Below are 19370 nucleotides of genomic sequence, written 5' to 3'. Positions count from 1 at the left end.
TTGAACCCTTTTTTGACTCAAAATGCATATATTTATTTTTAACACCAATGTGTGATCTGAATTGATTATAACAGACTAGTGATCCTATTACCAATTAAGAAAGCTGGGATGGTGATTTGAGCATTACATAATTCATCTATCAGCCTCTATTTTCCTGAATTGTACTCACATTGGCAGTCAACTGAGTTGTTAGAGCTGACACCTTCTCCTGGGATGCATCCAACTCCCTTCGTAGCTTGCGAATCTAAATATTGTATTTAAAAGATTACCTTATTGTACCATAATCTACAGAATTAGAGGAGACAGACACCCATGCAAAGTGTCTAGACTGAAAGTTAATTTTTACAAAATCCTATTGCTACTTACCTCTGATTGGCATTTTTCTTCCGGCTGCAAAAAAAGGAAAAAAAAAAAGGAAAAAACATGCAAGGAAGTTCATTATTAGCTTATGCCAAATTTGCTACATGTAAAACTCAAAATAGATATTTTTATTTATTACTTATTGATACAGCATACAGAGGTATTTGCACGCAATGTTATTCACATGAATATTTCCACTGGCTCCCACCATGTTCATCATTAAAACCCCTTATGAATATTGACGTTATACCAACTTACATCAATCACATTAGTTCACTGTCGCAATGAATTTTTGGACTTTAAAATTCTAAACAAATTGAAGTTTTTACTAGAAAGAAAACTGCAAAATTTCACAACTTTGGGTTTTTTGTTTGAATGTACACCAGTCTGATGAAACAGAAGTAAAATATAGGAATATCTCATGTGTTTAGTTTTAAAATTTCATTGTGAATATTTTGAAGTGTCTTAATATTATGCTCTTTTGCCACAGGTTATGACTGTATCTAATAAAAATATCTGACAAAGGCTAATGTAAGAGCAGTGTGGGAACTAAACTTCATTTGTAAGCACTACTTCCTATGGCTTTAAAAACACCATGCCACAAAAAGGACTGATCAATTGCCTTTGATGGGCTTTGCAGGTTCTCAAAGCTTAGGTTTTTGGGACACTTGAATAACGTAGGAGGAACTGCAAGGTTATTGTAGAGTTGGGTTGCAGTACTTCTATCCTTATTTCTGTGTTGCTGCTGCTACTGCTGATGGCAGCTCTGCCTTCAGAGCTGAGCTGCTGGAGAGTGGTGGCTGCAGACCAGGAGTTCTGATCTGAAGGCAGAGCCACCACCAGCAGCACAGAAATAAAGAAGCTACGGTGGAATGCTGCCATACCCACTTCTGCAATGCTGCCTGGAGAGCTGGGCCTTCAGTCAGCAGCCGCCACTCTCTGGCTCTCACGGTCTGAAAGCAGCAGCACAGAGCCCTTACTCCTTCACTGCCCCCTACACACACATGCACAGGGTTGCCAGATGGTTTCAACAAAAATACCGGACACACTTGACGTTACATTACAATCTGCATTACATCTTATTTAGAAAATACTGGACATTTATATTTTCTCAATTTGTTTCCCAAACAGAAAGCTCAAATACTGGACTGTCCGGTTCAAAACCGGACACCTGGCAACCCTAAAGGGTGGCAATGCTGTGACCCCTTAAAATCACCATGGCACCCCCCTAAATTACCTTTTGGATCAGGACCCTCAATTTGAGAAACACTGGTCTCCCCCATGAAATCTGTACAGTAGAGGGTAAAAGATTCTATGTGGGGAGACCAGATTTTGCTGTCTATGGCCATGAATTTGGTAGGGCCCTATCTATAAGGGTCAGGTTGTGGCCCAGTTCTCTGTGGCTGCACATGTAATAAGACTCCTCACACCTCCTCCTGGAGGCACAAGATGAGAGAATTTAGGCTACATGCCCAATGTTCCTTTCCTTTATGCAACTGGCCAGGGAGTATATGGCACTTTAGCTCCACTAACCTATCCACCAGTCTGAAGCCAAGTTGGAACTTAGGCTGGGCTAAGTTGTCTATGACTAGTCAGAACCAGTAGCAGATGACTAATGTCAACCTGCTAGGCACAAGGATAGAATTATCCCTTCCTTGGGCAGCATAGCTATTAACTACCACTTACATAGGACACAAGGAAAAGGGTGCTAAACATAATGGTGGTTTAGTGGTTACAGGACTGGACTGAGACTCAGGAGATCTGGGTTCAGGTTCTAGCACATAATGTTTGTGACACTGGGCAAATCACAGTTGCTCTATATCTCAATTTCCCCCTCTGTAAGGAGATAACATTTCTATATTCCACAAACAAGTTGTGAAGAAAAATTTGATAACAGTTATGAGGCATCGGATAGCAGAGTCATGGGAGGGTAGACACATACAAGTACTAAATCAGTGCACAAGTCAAAGTTACTATTAAATATAATTACTTTCCACTGCGGATCAGATGGTAAATCTGTGGCTACTAAAAAAGGGCAGTTACTAAGTCAACAGCTAAGCATAAATCTAAGGTAGATCTAAAGTTAAACTGCTATGTCATTTTTAAACTTCTCCAGGACTAATCATTACAATTACACAAGCCTAAGCTACGCTATTAACAAAAACATCACTGCTTAGACTAAGAGAGTAGAAAACTGAAGCTCAAGCAGTAGTTGTAGCTGCTTCTGGTGGCTCATAATATCATTATGAACAATAGCATAGAGCAACAGCCTGTTTGTCATCCATCCCCAGGTTATCATTCATTACCATGGTGTCCCTGCTACCCATACCACATGCATAGCCCACTAACAGTTAAATAGACATCTGGAAACATAATTTGTTGATTGCAAGAGCCGTTAACATCAGTCATCAATAAACTGAACACTTCCACGTTTCTCTTCATGAACCATAGTTAAATGTGACCTTTAATTTAATAGGCCTAACAATCCTCTCAATTACCATGTCCAGCTAAATTAAGGAGGGATCAGATCCACTGTGTTTAAATTCTGCTGCTCTAAAGTTCTAATGCCATAATTCCCCCAATGCCAATTATATTCAGTGTTTAGAATAGTAAACTTTAAATACATCTTACATTTACACGCACCATTATGTGACCATAATTACTTTTGGAAGAGAAGGAGAAATGCTAATTCACGCAGTGAGCACTTATGTAGTGTCCTTGTTTTCAATGGAATTAGTTATATGAATAAATGTTCACCAATTTGAGGAAGTGCTCTACAGTTAATCCTTTGTAAATTTTAATTTCAGGTAATTGGATTACAATCTAAGGTGATATAGCTATAGTTCTATTTCTTAATATCCAAAAGGTAACAAATTCTCTGTTTTAGGACATGATCATGCAACTCTTTCATGCAGCAAATATCACTGACTTGAAAAGTACTACTTGCTTAAATAAAAATTGCGGAACCAGGTCCTTAAAGATACTGTTAATAAGAATAGGTTTGTTTCAAATACGGATGCATAGTAGATGTGTGGTTGTATCATACTTTCATACCAAGGTCTAAGGTCCTCTATTAACACAAATTCATGATTGCACTGTTGTTCGTTGTTTTTAAAAGGCCTGAATGCTGGTTCAGATTTTCAGCCATTACTCAGATATATTTCCGTTAGTAACCTCTACTACTACAAATTCAGAAGATAGATACTTTTGTGAAAATGTTAGAAGAAAATAATATAAGACACTTTTAAAATATACTATAACTATATTATTTGCTCCCAAAATAGCATTACATCTTCTGTCAGATTATTAAGTGACTATGCAATTATGACTTTTAAAACAAAAACTCTTGGCAAAATGAGAAGTAAAGTCTTCATTGCAATCATTAAAATCCATTGCATTTAAGACATTCTTAAAGACTTTTTAATTAGCAGATCACTGCACTATCAGACTGAAATGGATTTATCTACTGAGTCCACGTGGATGCTGTTGGCACAAAAGACTAAGGCTGTGTCTAGACTGGCATGATTTTGCGGAAATACTTTTAATGGAAAAGTTTTTCCGTTAAAAGTATTTCCGCAAAAGAGTGTCTAGATTGGCACGGATGCTTTTGTGCAAACAGTGCTTTTGCGCAAAAGCATCTGTGCCCAGTATAGACGTGCTTTTGCACAAGAAAGTTCCGATGGCCATTTTAGCCATCGGGCTTTCTTGCGCAAAAAATTAAGGTCCCGGTCTATACTGGCCCTCTTGCGCAAGTATTCTTGCGCAAGAGGGCTTATCCCTGAGCGGGAGCATCAAAGTATCTGTGCAAGGAGCACTGAATTCTTACATTAGAACGTCAGTGCTCTTGCGCAAATTCAAGAGGCCAGTGTAGACAGCTGGCAAGTTTTGTGCAAAAGCAAGTGCTTTTGCGCAAAATCTTGCCAGTCTAGATGCACCCCAAGGTTATCCATTATGGTCTTTTGTATCAAGACCTCCTTAGATTGTTGTGGACTAACTCCTGCTTCTGAGCCATTAGGGTCTCTCTCAGGCTAACATGAATATGGTGATAAATATCCATGAACCTCTTCTAGGGAACATAAAAAATACTTCCCATAAATAGCATACATTATTTATGCTTACATGCAAAGAGCCATCTTCTTTACATGGCAAAAGCAATTAGCACACTTAGTCCAAACTATTTACTTTTTTATTTAAAAAAATTATACAACAGCAAAATAATATATTTACGAGTGGGTTCTCAAACCTTTTGGCCTGTGGTCCACCCAACTCAATGCAAACCTTTTTGCAGACCATCAACCAGTCACCCATGGCTGGGAGGTTGGGTGAAGGAGTGGACTGGGGTGGGAGGTCTGGTTGAGAGGAAGGGTGCAGGGATGGGTGGGGTTTGTGTGAGGAGGATAAAAGTAGGGGTCTGGGCATGAGCTTACCTGGGTCCCACCCCCCGCTGTATCCAGGTACCATCCCCTGCTGCCCTCACTGGGATTCAGCCAATGGGACCAGTGTTGAAAGCCTCTAAGGAAGCAGTTTCCTGAGCTGCTGTTTCATCGGCTGGGGGGCAGGGAAGGGGAGGGGCAGTGTGCAGAGTGGCTTCCTACCCCAGCAAGCCAAATTCAGCCCACAAGGCTCAGGGCTCTCCAACCCACAGCAGGAAGCCGGTGCTAGTGCTCCAACCTTGCAGAGGACATGTGGGGCTGAATCACTAGCATGGGCTCTCTGCTGCAAGGGAGGGTTATGCTCCAAGCCCGCGGGCCACCTGCAATATGGCTGAGGACCACACTTTGACAACCACTTGTATATTTAGTATTACTTTTCCTCAGCAGACTCCTGCTGAAAGTTTACATTTCATGACACTCACCGTTGAATAAATAGATGATGTACTGGACACCAAGGAGAGAGAGGATCCATGCACTAAAGAAATGATAAAATAAACAAGTTGCATATCTGTTGGCAATACAGTAAGCACAGAGTGGAATCATATACAGAGCATTCACTGCAGATTTTCCCACCCACTGAGAGCATATTTTCATAAAAATGTAATCAAAACTGAATCATTCATCTCAAACTTTTTACTGTAGGACAAATCCTGATACTTGTGCAAAGATTTAAGTTGAAATTGCTAAAGAAAGAAAGGAGTTACATAAAATGCCTTCAGACAGGAAAAAATCATTTGGCTCTTGTAACTCAAATCATTTTTCATATAAAAGCAACAACATTCATCCATTAGCCTTCTGACTGAGTGACTTGAAGCCAGTAGGAGCTTATCACCCATATCCGAGCAGAGAATTTGACCCCCCGACAGCTCTACTAAAAATAGAATGCCATTTCATATAAGCTGCCATTTTCATATTCAGCACCTCCAGATATAACACATTTTAGCATGTCAACTGAGAACATACAAGCCCTGGCTGTATTTCAATCTTAATACTAAAAGCTTCACTGAAAGCACAATTAGGACCTTTGGGACACACTCATTGCTTCTTCTGAGGCATGATTTGCATGGAGGCAGATGTATTTTTTATCTGAGGAGGAATTTAGTAAGGAGTGTTGAATGAGGATATCATTAAGACCTTAATTCTTCCTCTTTACATATACATCTTATTCAGATTAACAGACATGGGCCATGTTGAAAGACTCAAAGATTGTTTCTAGTATATTTTTGTCCCAAAATACAGGATAAGTGGCCAAATTCAGCTTTATTACATGTTAGTAACTGTGGATTGATTAACCAAAGTCAATGAAATAATTTCAGTATAAATCCAGAGTATAATTTGCTCTTTCCTAAAACCTATCAGTCTTTATCAACACTTAAGAGTGAAATTCTGTCCTCACCAAAAATATTCCCATTAACTTCACTGGGGCCAGAATTTCACCATTAGGCATTATGCGTGCTATCAGTGACGTAGCAATGTTGTACACTCCCACAGAAAAGCCTGTAGATAGAAAGAGCAACCAGCCCAGGCAACCATGATTTATTTTGTACGGGTTTTCAATGTGATTTATTTTGAAAAGCTTTTCATTGGCTGGATTCCTTTAAGAGAGAGGGCTTCAGAGATACAGCGATGGTAAGGGACTGACATCATAGGACCTTTGCATGAATATAAACTCCATATCCTACCATATCCCACAGCAGCAACATAATTTATTTTAAAAAAATGAAATTTAACAATAAAAATGCCTAGAATTCAACCTTCAAGACATTTCAATACTAATAGTAAGTTTCTCCCAACTTGTATATTAAATTTCACCATTTTTGGTTCAATATTAAACTGGTATGGTAAAATATTTTGCATAGTTCAATATGTACGCATTCAGTTTTTCTGATCCACATGAAATTGTACAATTCTGACTGCATATTTGGCATAAACCTTTTGGATTATTGTTCTGATTGTTAATATAAACATGTAGCATACTAACTGATTGACACTGAAAGGTAGATTTATGAAAAGCGGAGAAAAGAGAAAATCATATTAGCCTATGATTTAACTGTCTAAGCTAAAACTCAAAATGCACCCAGAAAAATGTACCCTGTTTAAAATTCTTCCATTAAAATATGTTATCCTTTTGCCTCCACCAAATAGCAATTCAGCAAAGTCCTTACAATTTGCTTGTCTTTCTTTTACTGCATTTTATAAGTCTAATCCAGTGTTTCTCAAAGGGGTCCGTGAAACCACTTTGAGATACATGCTAACTGGCCATGCCTGTTTGTTTACTTACTGGCACTGCGGCCACAGAGCCTCGTGGCTCCCATTGGCTCTGGTTTGCCGTTTTCAGTCAAGGGGAGCTGCAGGAAGTGGTGGCCTGGCCCATGCCACTTCCCACGCCTCCCTTTGGCTGCAAACAGAGAACCGGAGCCAATAGGAGCTGTGGACCACTTTGAGAAACACTGGCCTAAATTCAGATTTAGGCCATATTTGAATGGCTTAAACTCACTGAAATCAATGGGATTCTTTCTATTAATAGTAATAGGCTTTGGATACTGCCTTACATTTCTTTTCTTCTCCATTTCCAAATTCAATTTTCAGTAATTTAATTGGTAGGATTATAAACCTGATTGTATGCCCATTTAAATCAAAGGAGCTTCTTCCATTGATTTCAGTTTAAACCATTTCCAGACCATTAGGAGTGCCTGCACAAGCTTGAGTTACCTTCTTCAAAGCCATCACGGAATGACCCAGAGCGGCTCATAGTTCTACTCTTCTCATCTAGTGACATTGAGCTATTGCGGAAGCGTGTGTCACTGTAAGGATCATAAGGACCATCTGCATTGGAAAGGCTGTGTGTCCGTAGCATGGTTGGATTTGACAAGCTCATCTGGACCGCAGTAGTAGGGCTTGCTAAAAAGTAAGGAATATATAGTAGAACAGAAAATTCACATATTTATTTCTTGGGCAGCTACCAAAAAAAAAAAAAAAAAAAGGATTGGATTTAAAAGTACCGGTAGCTACAAATTCAAATAAGTTTAGTTTCATAATAGTCCTGTATTTCTCAATTGTTGTTTTCTAGGAAGGGATCTCAAAAGATACAACTGAGTGATAATACATACATACAGGTTGAACCTCTCTAGTCCAGCACCCTCGGGACCTGACCAGTGCTGAACTAGAGCATTTGACAAACCATGGAAGATCAATATTGTCTATCAGCATCACCAACACTTCCACTGCTTATTGGGCTCTTAAAGGACATTTAGAGGTAAGTGAGAGCTAAATAACAGCACAGAACACTGAGAGCCAGAACTGGTGGCTGTAAACAAACTGTATGGGACTCCAGGAAACTTAGCCACACTCATGATAGGTAGAAATACGGCTAACAAAAATCATTCTGGACTATGGATGTTCTGTACCAGAGAGTGCCAGACTAGAGAGGCTCAACCTGTTTATGCACACAGAACATATAGCTCAAGGGCTTTATACAACTATCACCCCTGCCTCAAATACCCCTTGAGGACCAATGTTGTTTAGAATATGTAAGTTCTAAATCTCGGACTACCATTTTTCTGAATTATATGTGTATGTACATGCACTAAATTATGCCTGTTTATTATTAATCAGTCACTTTGTGGAGAAAATTAAAAACCTCAGCCAAACTTGCCATCTAGCAGTCTGATGTTCCATTATGTAGTGATGTTAAATTTTGATTTTCCATCGATTAGTCAATTAGTCGATAAGCAGGGGAGCCACAATGGGGTTAGCTCCCAGCCCTAGAACCTAACCCTGTTATGCCTCTGCATTTCAAATTAAGAGCCCCCCCTTTAAAAGGTTGAAGTGCAGTAGGGGGTACTTTGTGTAAGCCAGGACAGCTAATTCCCAGCTCGCGCCGGATTCCCCCCACTGCGCACCAGCCTTTTATATGTATTAAGAGTCTGCAGGCTCTTAATACATTTAAAAAGCAGAAGCACAGAATCTGGGACTGGGCACGAGCTGGGAATCAGCTGATTCCCAGCTTGCGCCTGGTACCCGCAACACTCCTGCCTCCTCTGTCCCCCGCAGAGATAGTGCTGGGGGGAACCTGATAGAGGCAGCAAGGAAGGGGGAACATGACTAGTCAAGGGACTAGTTTACTATCTGATAAGCTTTTGCTTATCGGATAGTCAACTAGTCGCTTACAACCCTACCATTAGGTTTGTTACCATTCACTTGTTTCTCTGAGAAAAACAATTGATTAAGAGTCAAGTTGAAGACTTGACTGCTGGGTCCTATTTCTGCCTGGTCTATTGATATCATAATTTCATATCTGGTATTATGTTTTCTTGGTGTATTGGGGTTCATCTGTCAGGATAAATATAAGCTTCAAAGGGGTAGCCAAGTTAGTCTGTAACAGAAAAACTTAAAAAACAACAATAGTCTAGCAGCACCTTAAAGACTCAGAAAACATGTAGATGGTATTGTGATAGAGATGCAGCCGTGTTAGTCTGGTCTAGCTGAAACAAAAGACAGAACTATGTAGCACTTTAAAGACTAACAAGATAGTTTATTAGGTGATAAGCTTTCGTGGGCCAGACCCACTTCCTCAGATCAATATGTGGAAGAAAATCGGCACAACCATATATACCAAAGTGATACAATCAAAAAAATGAACACACATGAGATTGACAAATCAAATTTTAGAACAGAGTGAGGGTGAGGGGGGAAGATGAGCTAATGACATAGGGGTGATAATAGAGGAAGTTTCTGTGAGATAATGACATTAGGAGTGATAATTGGGGAAGCTATCTTTGTAATGGGTGAGATAATTAGAGTCTTTGTTTAAACCCATACATAAAGTGTCAAATTTAAGCATGAATGACAATTTTGAAGCTTCTCATTGAAGTCTGGAGTTAAAGTCTCTTTGAAGCAATATGCATGTTTTAAGGTCATTGAGGGAATGGTCAGTCTGGCTGAAATGGCAAGCAACAGCTTTCTGTGAGAGAGTTATGTCTGTTTTGTGTGCATTGATTCTTTGGTGAAGTGTCGGAGACGTTTGTCCAATGTACATAGCAGACGGACACTTTAGGCACATGATGGCATAAATTATATTTCTGGATGAACAGGAATATATGTTCTTGATCTTGTAATAGGCATGGTTAGGTCCAATAATGGTGTCAGCAGAGTAAATATGTGGACAAAGCTGGCACCGGGGTTTGTTGCAAGGGAAAGTTCCAGGGTTGGTATTAGTGTGGTATGTCCTGTGGTGGTATGACGAGCTTTTGTGGACACAGCCCATTTCTTCAGATGACAGGAGCTGAAGATGAAGTGGGATGTGCCCATGAAAGCTCATGATACCATCTACATGTTTTGTTAGTCTTTAAGGTGCTACTAGTCTATTTTTTTTTAAGTTTTTCCAGCATACATATCGTTCATTTTACAAACTTACAAAAGGTCAGTTTCTTTTTTCCTTTGAAGATAGCTGCAACTATACCTGTATCAAAAATATTTTGACTCTCCATGCCAGTACTTGCTAGAGCCCTAAAAATAAAGCCCAAATCCATCACCTTCTTCTGTTGAGGATAAAGTTCACTATAATTCTTTTTATTCATTTCTGGTGGCTGCATTACTTCTGAAATATGGTCATTTAAGTTTCACAGTAGCTAGCCACAACATTTTTACTCTGAGAATCTTCAATGATTGTCATCTGTTTGTACTTCACTGGTGCTATAATGCCATGCTCCTGATGCAACTTGTTTGCTGCTGATACTTATAGAAGTTACCCCATCACTCTATTTATCTAGATTTTGTTTTAGATATTGATTTGACTACAGCTATTTTGGACTGGTTTATAGCTTGTGTCTTTCAGTGCATTCAAATGATAGCTAGAACTTTTTTGCTTCAGCTCAAAATTGCACTGGAAAGAAGTGACCACTCAAATTTCTACGAGACACATGGTACACAAACTGTTCCCGTAAATACTAGGGTCCCGTTAGCTCACATGTGCAAGTTTAACTTTTTTTACTTGATCTTTCAAGAATAAAGATTGAGAGATTTTTAAAAGTTAACACAAAAACTAAAAAATTAATTGTGGATGGGCAGAGATACATAATGTGGTTAGAATACATTAAAGATACATATGTCATCTTGTAGAATTTATATTTTTCACATCAAAATAAACTGCAAAGATAACTTAAGAAATATTTTAAACGTGCATCAGATGACAGATGTGATAGAAGGATTTCTACAAAAACCTGCCCACATAGTACATGGAAAGCTTAACTCACACAATAAATGGACACACAAAAATATACTGTTTTAATAGTGTCAGGTAAGAGTTCAAGCGACAATCAATGCCTATAAAAACTAGTAATTGGGCAATGCTGCTGATAACTTCCATATATTATTTATAATCTTTTTAAAGACAAATGTTATTCATAACATATTTGCTTTTTATATAAAATATTTTGACACCCCTGCGTTTCAGATGTTTCAGCTTGAATACCTACAGTATTGATTTATGAATCTAAACTGGGCCCTAAATGAACAGTAAGTAATGTGCAATTGCTTTTAAGATCAAAGCAAGTCTATTACTGGATAGAATTTCAAGATTATAGACCCTTTAAATTACTTTGTTTCATATGCTAGTGCATTTAATTAAAGCTAGCAGAATTTTATAGCTTCTAAGCAACTTGAACATTTCTTCAGAAGAAAATGTGTTTATTTTAATCCAAGTTATCAAATGAAGGGATGGTAAACTTTCCAACTTAAAATTCCACTGGCTTGTCTGTGATTGTGTTGGATAAAGCTTTGTCTGGTTTCATAATAAGCTGACTGAAAGCCTATACAATGATAAAAGATATCCAAATGTTTAGATGATTACATCTGTTAATAAGCTGTGAGTTTAAAGATGAGTAGATCTAAGCATATGGGGAAGTTTAAGTGCTTCTAAATTTAGTGGTAGTATAGGCCTGTGAGTAGCTCAGGTAGAACAACTGATTACATGCACAGCATCATTAAGAATAGGGTCAGTTCAGAAGTAACACTTTTGATCACACCACAAAACAGTGCTGACTGTACCAATAGCTAGTCGGGGCATTTTGACGTGTGAAAAGAAAGGTATGTTCTTCAATTTGCTACTTTCAAAATAGGTAATATCTTAAGCACCTACTGTTCCTGCTTCAGTGGCTCAGCCCTTCAGCGGGCTGATAGTCAAAAGGAAATCTTTCCAACAAATCCTGTCTCTGCCCTCTCCTGTTTTGGGAAGCACCAGCACCAGCCTTTCACCTGGGATTTCCAATGAGTCTTGCCACCTTCTTAGGGTTTACACAACTTTAGTGGTGGCTGGTGGTGTAACCCCACCTGGGCTCACTATTCCAGGTTCCAACCCAGGGATCTTATGAACAGCAGCCATGTACCTCTTTCCATTAATGCTATGCTATTTCCTAGCTGCTTTATCTTCGCCCCATACCTCAGTGTTAAACTCTCAGGTCTTCTCCCTCCTAGCTTAAGCAAATATAGCCAGAACCATACTCTGGTTTCCTCTTGACCTCCTTTGACTGGGTAAGAGAATCCTTCCAGGCCCCTCTGGTCATGATCAGGAAATGATCTGCTAAGGCACTGTAGCCCCTTTTATAAGAACCTGCTGGGCTTCCGTGAGGCCTCTCTAGGCAGCTTCACAGCTCCTTTCCTGAGGCAGGGTGAAGTAGGATTGCAGGGCCTCTTGTAGGGAACTGCAAAGGCCAGGTATACTCTGTCATCTTAAAATTACACTCATGATCATAACACTTAATTTCTCACCCAGCTGAGGGAAGTTGAATCTAGTTCCAGAGGGCGATGTTATACTGGAGCCAGATGAAAATGGAGAATTAACAGCCGTGTCCTGAAGGCCTCCAGCTGAATGTGAACGGAGCCATTCTTTTGCATCCTCTTGACTACGAAGTTGGGACGAAGGGGTATACCTACAAAACCAGAAATTTCAAAATTATCTTCAAACATCCTTAAACGAAATAACTGGAAAAACTCTTCAGATAAGATTGAAGGACTGAGTGATATACAAGATGACACAGAAGCATGGAGCTGAGACCCCATGTGGACCGGTACTGCTGCTGGAGCAGCCTCTGCCCGCAGTAAGCTTGGGCCTACCACAGGCAGAGGCTGCTTTGTGGCATCCTCCCCCAATACCCCACTGCTGCCTCTGATAGTGGGAGAAAGGATAAGTAGAATCGCAGAGACAGTGCTGGAGGGAACCAGCTTTTAAGCTGGTTCCCCCCAGCACCAGCTTCCACCCCCCCTCCGGCTGCCTCTGATACGGGGGCGGCAAGGCGGGGGAGGGAAATGCAAGTATTTGACTAACCAATAAGCCTAGGCTTATCGATTAATTAATTACTCAACTACTCACATCCCTACTAGCCCCAGATCCTCATAAGAATTAATCTGGCCCTGGGGGGAAACTCTGATCCTCCGAGTTGCATGAGTGACGTGAGTGTACCTTTTTTCCTGCTCATCAGTTGGGGGCCACGTCTGTGAGTTTGGCATTTTTTGTTTGTTTTTTGGGGGGGGGGGAGATTGTATGTTTTTTTTTGTTTCTCTCTTGCATGTGGCCTCTGACTGATTTTTCTGTGGGTCAGAGGCCCCCAACCTAAAAAAGGTTGTCCACCCTTGGTTTAACCCTGACTACTCCGAAGTCAGTAATGAAACTCCCACTCATACTGATCAGTCCACAGTTTTAGCACTGTCCTACACTTGTGTTAAAAGTAACTGGTCCACTGTTGGACCATACAACTAATAACTGTAATAACAATAATGAGAGATGTGAAATGATATAGATGTTAGTCTGAAATACTGTAAGAGAAGTATTTGCTTAAATCTAAATAGGTTTTCATAAAATGTGCCAAACAGGTACAGATAACAACTGAGAAGATACATTTAATATTTTTTAAAAGCTAAAATGTCCAAACCATGAGTTTTAATTGCTTGTAAATAACAGTTACATTTGTTTTTACTCAATGATATAACTTTAGTCCAAAAATAGCCATATTATTATTGTCCCTTTTATCTTTAAAAAGCACCCAATTAAGTGCAGTGGAATTTTACTTATGAGTTTCTGTATCTCTGCTAAGATATATCATCCAGATTTTAAAAGTAAATATTTATGGGGAATTAATATATTTATAAAGAGTTCTGGCTTCAAATTTTAAAAAAATATTAGTCAAACTTAATCCATAATAATCTATCATTCTATTAAACTTTAAATTAGGCTCCCCCGCTGCGCTTCTTCCCTTATTTATTCTTGGATCTGGACTTCTAACACTCCGGCCATCTGAAGAAGTGGGTTGTGCCCATGAAAGCTCATGATACCATCTACATGTGTGGTTAGTCTTTAGGTATAATGAGGCATAAGATATCGGTCGGCAAAGGCTTTCCTTGCCAACCAAACCTCGTCTTGACTGCCCCTTCGTGCCGACAAACAGCTTAGCCAGCACAACTCCGTGTCCATTTTTATTCTAATGAAGCGGGGGATATTTAAATCCTCGCTTCATTGACTAAGTCAGCATGTCTAATTTACACGCCTCAGTCGGCAGAGGCATATAGTCTAGACATACCCTAAGGCGCTACTAGTCTATTTGTTGTTTTTTAAGCTTTTGGCCAAAAGAGGTTTTTTAAAGTATAGTCTTTTCTTCTGCCTTAGGTCTCAATCCTATAGTTAGAATCCCTGATTTAGGACTACTTGCATCTTTAAAATTATATGCATGTAGGACTAGGACCTTTAATAGTTACTTTAACACCTATTTAAGATAAAAACAACATAAAATTATACCTACCTCTTTAGCCCTCAAGTGTTTCAATCTTAAAATATAGTGCTTATTAACTAGATGCATATTTGACAGACATAGAAACATTTTACATAAAAATTTCATTCTATGAAATGCTTTTAACACCCAGCATAGTGTGATAAAGCTGACACAAAGAACAATGTGTTTATAGTGTAGAATAAATTACAGCTGCAATTTAAAGGCATTGGTTCAATGATCCTAAAAGCAGCATAAAGCAAATCTGAAGTTTAAATGTTTTAAGCTGGCCAGATAATTTCTGTGAATTCTGTAACATTCATTGACTTAAAGCATTTAATTTGTAGCCTTAAAGTTAACAATTTGACTAAAATTGCTTCTGTTTGCTGCAGGAGGGAAAATGTTTCTTGGTGAAAAAATGTTTTTTTTCTAAATTTCTCTACCGCCTACATATCAGTGGTGTTTCAGGAACAGACATTTACCAAATGGGACTCATCAGGCCCCAAATTATCTCTCTAGAAAGCCATTAAAATATATTCTGATGCATGAAAACAATTTTGAAATGATTTTCAATTTCATCATAAGAAGTTCATCAAGATGTTGTAAATTTTTTTTTTAACTAAATCTTCAGGGTTCCAGGAACTTCACTGTGAAAATGAATACACCTACTTTAGCGCACTAGCCATAAAAGCTGCAAATTATTGCTTTCAAATCAAGCCCAGTGATGATTTATGAGATGCTTTTCAGCAATTCAGCCAGCAAAAGCCACAGTTTCTGCTCAAGCAGTGAAGCCACTGGATGAAGAAAAGAAACATGTTGGAAAAGAGCCCTCTTTGAGGAGTTGAAAAAGAAAAAGATTGCTGCCACCCCCTGCAAAAGCAGAGACCACCACGAACAGCCACAACAGAAACATAAAGCAAAGCTCTCAAACCACAACAAAAGCTGTTATACTATGTGGAAACACCAATACCTGAGTCCCTTCTTAGGCAAAGTGTTCCTATCAAGATGTGGGTCGCTGTAGGAAAGTTAAAAGAAAAGAACTTCAGAGAAGAACAAAGGGGGGGGGGGAAGGATAAAAATCAGGACGAGGAGAAAAGTATAACCATCTGCATCACGTTTTCTGAGGAAAAAATGATGCACCCTATCAAAGTAAACATGCAACAACAACAAGAAGAGCCTCCTAGGCCTGTGTGGATTGTGTTATGCATGCATTTGGTATCATGCTAATGAATTTCATCTGCTTGCAAAAGTAGCCTTGCTATTTCCTCTTTTCATAGCGAACAAAATGGCTCTTCAAAAAAATAAAACAACATGCTTCAAGTGAAGGCTTAAAATACATATTTAAACAGGCGTGCAGCCACGTACTTGTGAATTTCTCAAAGTCAAAAGATGCCCTGATACCATTTCCTTCTGCCTTCATCATAGAGCAACAGCAATCAATTACCATCACTTAGGTTAAGCCTACACATACAGCATTGTAGAAGCCCAGCGGTACTGCTACAGCTGCACTACTGCAGCACCTGTGGTAAAATATTCTATGTTGCTGGGAGAGGGCATACAAAATCTCACCTCCATGAGTGACAGAAGCCCTGTCAATGGGAGTAGCTGTTCTGCCAACAGAGCACTGTGCACACCAGCACTTATGACTGCATAAGCATAATTTATGTTGCTCAGAGGAATTGTTTATACACACCCCTGAGCAACGTAAGTTATGTTGCCATAAACTGTAGTGTAGACACAGCCCTACTTGCAATATGAATATAGTGGCTGGTTTTCCAAATGGACACAGAGTTTTTGAAGTCTTCCTGTATTTCATCTCAAATTACATCTCCAATGTGAAATCAATCTATTAACATTTGCAAAAGGCAAGTATTTAAAGGGCTGTGTTTTCATATAACTGGCACTGGCTTTTCTTTTTGTGAGGAGGGCTTGTTTGCAACTGAAAAATATAATTTTAAATTAATTAATTTACTGTCAAGGTCTCTAGCTAGTATCATGGTCAGTTTCTAGAAGCCATGTCATAGCTGAGTGCAAAAGCAAGCTGGAGCCATTAGCTTCATGTCTGTGATCTTCCATCTTCCTGTGTTCATTTGTACAAGAATGGACACACACAAAAGCCTGCACGACACCTATAAACTAAACTGGAGTAAAGGACTTACAACACTGAGTGTACTGAACAACACTGTAACTTTATGACAAAGGTGAAAAGCCTGAAACGCAGTGGAAAAAGCAGCATGCCATAGGAATGCTGAAATGCCAGTGAGAGTTCATCATGGTAGATACAAACTGCAGGATTTTAAAATTGCCTTTGGCAAAGAACAAATCAAACCAAACCACAACCCCTCCCCCCCAAAAATCTCCCAAACCCCCCACACCAACCAAACAAAAAAAGAAGCCAAAGAAAAACCACAACTAAACCCCCACAAACTACATTTGTCAACTATGTCATACGCCACCCCCCAAATTTAATTAAGTTGACTCTCACTGGCATGTCTGTGTGTCACAATTTACACCTGAGCAACAAACACAGCAGAGGTCTCCAATGAGCCCATCTCTCACAAGACACTTTGCTTTATAAATGTAGGCAACAAAACCCAGAGCCTTTGTGCATTCTACTGCCTTGAGACAGCATTACCTGTCCTGTCTCCTGGGTAAAGTATTTCTGCAGAATTTGGGACTAGCACCAGGGGAAGAGAGAGGGCTAGAAGAACAAGTCCAATGAGACAGAAAACAAGAGAAGGAATATTAGCGTAAAAAAAGAAAGACAGGGGAAGGAGTTAAAACAATAAAAAGTTAGAACTTTTTTTAGTAGTTGTTTTCTGTTACAAAGATGCAACGTTTTAGAAACAAAATCATACAATAAGGTAAGACTAAATTCCAAGATTTCAAACTACGCTGCCTTCTAAGACAGTTGCACTCTCACTGTTTGTTCTTAAAGAAATTTTTTGGGTCTACTTAGGTTCATATATCAGACCTATCGCTTATTGTCCAGGTCCTAATTGCACGAAATATTATTTTAAATGACCAAACTCATTTATTTTAACCAGAAATACTTGACTTCCCAAAACAAGATTAAAATACTGGGGGAATGTATTGTGCACCACTACTAGATCTGCTGATACAGGAAGATAAGAAGATATATGAAATTCAAACATGAGGTACATCGAGCAATTAAAAATGTCCCACAGCAGTGGCAATTGCAAATGAAAAACTTTTCTGACCCCTCCCCCGCAAGCTTAATGTAATGCAGAACCGAATTCCTTGCTTGAAATGACCATTTTTGGTAGTATCTTCATTATTTACCTTGTAGGAATGATCATATGGATTGCAATTATGAACTGTGAGTTACAGTTACCGCATCACTGATTTTTAAGATACATAAGTACATATTAATGGAGTTTAAATTTAACCCTACTCACCTTTCAGACAAAGTTGTCTTAACACTGTTGGTTCTGACAAAGGGAGTCAAAGAATCATCTTTAGAGGCTGTAATCAAACCACTGGACGAATTATGGCTCAGCCCACCTCCGCTGCTGAGAGAGATATCAATGGATTCACAGCTGGTGTGAAGACTGCTGACGGAGTGGTAGCCAATGCCATCCTTGCTGGCAGCAGACGAGCTACTTGCGTTGGTACCCCAAGTTAAACTGTTGGAGGGAGCTGAATGGGCGGAACTGGGACTAGAGGCTAATGGAGACTGGTTCATGTCTGTGTTTTTACTGTAAAGAGGACTGCTGCCCCCACTGCTGAGTATACCGCTGCCAGAAGGAGAATCGAGGTTACCCGGCTGGTTCAAGGTAGCATGAGGATTGGAGATCACCACTGAATTTTTCATATTTTCAACTGTTGTGATGGGAACTTGTTTACTTTGTTTTCCACCAAAAAGTCTAGGAAAAAAGTTCAGAGAAAGTAACAAAAGTTTCATTACATCGAATGTAAAATGAATAAGTACAAACATATTTTAAATCTACATTACTTATATTAGACACCTGAAAAACTATCACTAGGAAATTACACATTCAATTATATTGAGAACCCAAATATTACATCTTTAGGAAATGATACAATAACAATGATAAGAGACTGAAAACTGCTTTGGAAAAATATTTTTTATTGCTAAATTGAAAGGAGAGAGAGAGAGAGAGAGAGAGAGAGAGAGATTCTGCCTTAAAGAAATTTCCTGCCTGTAAATTGTCTGCTTTGATTCATATTGACAATCATGAATTGATGGCTCTCCTTTCCTTTCTTGCAATTAATAAAACCTGGAGAAAATTATTATGCCAATTTCAGACACATCTTAGCTTTTCCTTCTATAAATCTTCAAATATAACTTTCACAGAATTAAAAATATTAGCCATTTTATCTTCTGCTTTCTGAGAGAAATGGATTTTACCTGTGATAATATTGAATTGATTACTCTGAAGCATGGAATATTAGACTGGTGGTTGTTCAGGTCCATAAATCCAGATGACTCAAATCACATTTTAAAAGATAGCATAGATCTCTGAGGAAAAGATTTTGACTTTTGCAGTAATCACCAAGGAGCCCAAAGAAATATAACATCTGAAGAAGTCCCTTTCAACTATCAATGACACTTAGCAAGGAAACTCTGATGATTTCCCCCCTACCCTACCAACATCATGCAAATAGCTTCTATTACCTCTATAAAAGTCACTTTGGGAAAAAGTTTTAAAAGCACCTAAGCTTTTCAAGATACTAATTTTCAAAGGGCTGGAAGCCCTCTGGAACCTAAGTATCTTTGAAAGTCAATGGCAGTTAGATCCTAAGTCCCTACACAACTTTTGAAAATTGGTCATAT

The 19370-nt window shown here is 39.0% G+C and overlaps 1 protein-coding gene across 10 annotated transcripts in view; it reads right to left on the bottom strand.

The window, feature by feature from the left end:
* NAV2 (neuron navigator 2) overlaps positions 1-19370 on the bottom strand; it is a 689797-nt gene that overhangs the window by 38230 nt on the left and 632197 nt on the right. For 8 of the 10 annotated variants that reach the window (XM_075927729.2, XM_075927722.2, XM_075927723.2 and 5 more), the window contains 8 exons: positions 17971-18438; positions 17187-17252; positions 15522-15566; positions 12561-12721; positions 7506-7694; positions 5216-5268; positions 367-390; positions 170-244 (listed from right to left, as the gene is read on the bottom strand). In XM_075927729.2, coding sequence (XP_075783844.1) covers positions 170-244; positions 367-390; positions 5216-5268; positions 7506-7694; positions 12561-12721; positions 15522-15566; positions 17187-17252; positions 17971-18438 — 1081 coding nt within the window. The remainder of the gene's footprint in view (positions 1-169; positions 245-366; positions 391-5215; positions 5269-7505; positions 7695-12560; positions 12722-15521; positions 15567-17186; positions 17253-17970; positions 18439-19370) is intronic. The other 2 variants (XM_075927724.2, XM_075927728.2) reach the window with 2 other exon arrangements.

The sequence above is a fragment of the Pelodiscus sinensis genome, chromosome 5 (assembly GCF_052426305.1).
Source record: "Pelodiscus sinensis isolate ZL-2025 chromosome 5, ASM5242630v1, whole genome shotgun sequence".
NCBI lineage: Eukaryota > Metazoa > Chordata > Testudines > Trionychidae > Pelodiscus > Pelodiscus sinensis.
This window is presented reverse-complemented; position numbering and strand designations above follow the sequence as displayed.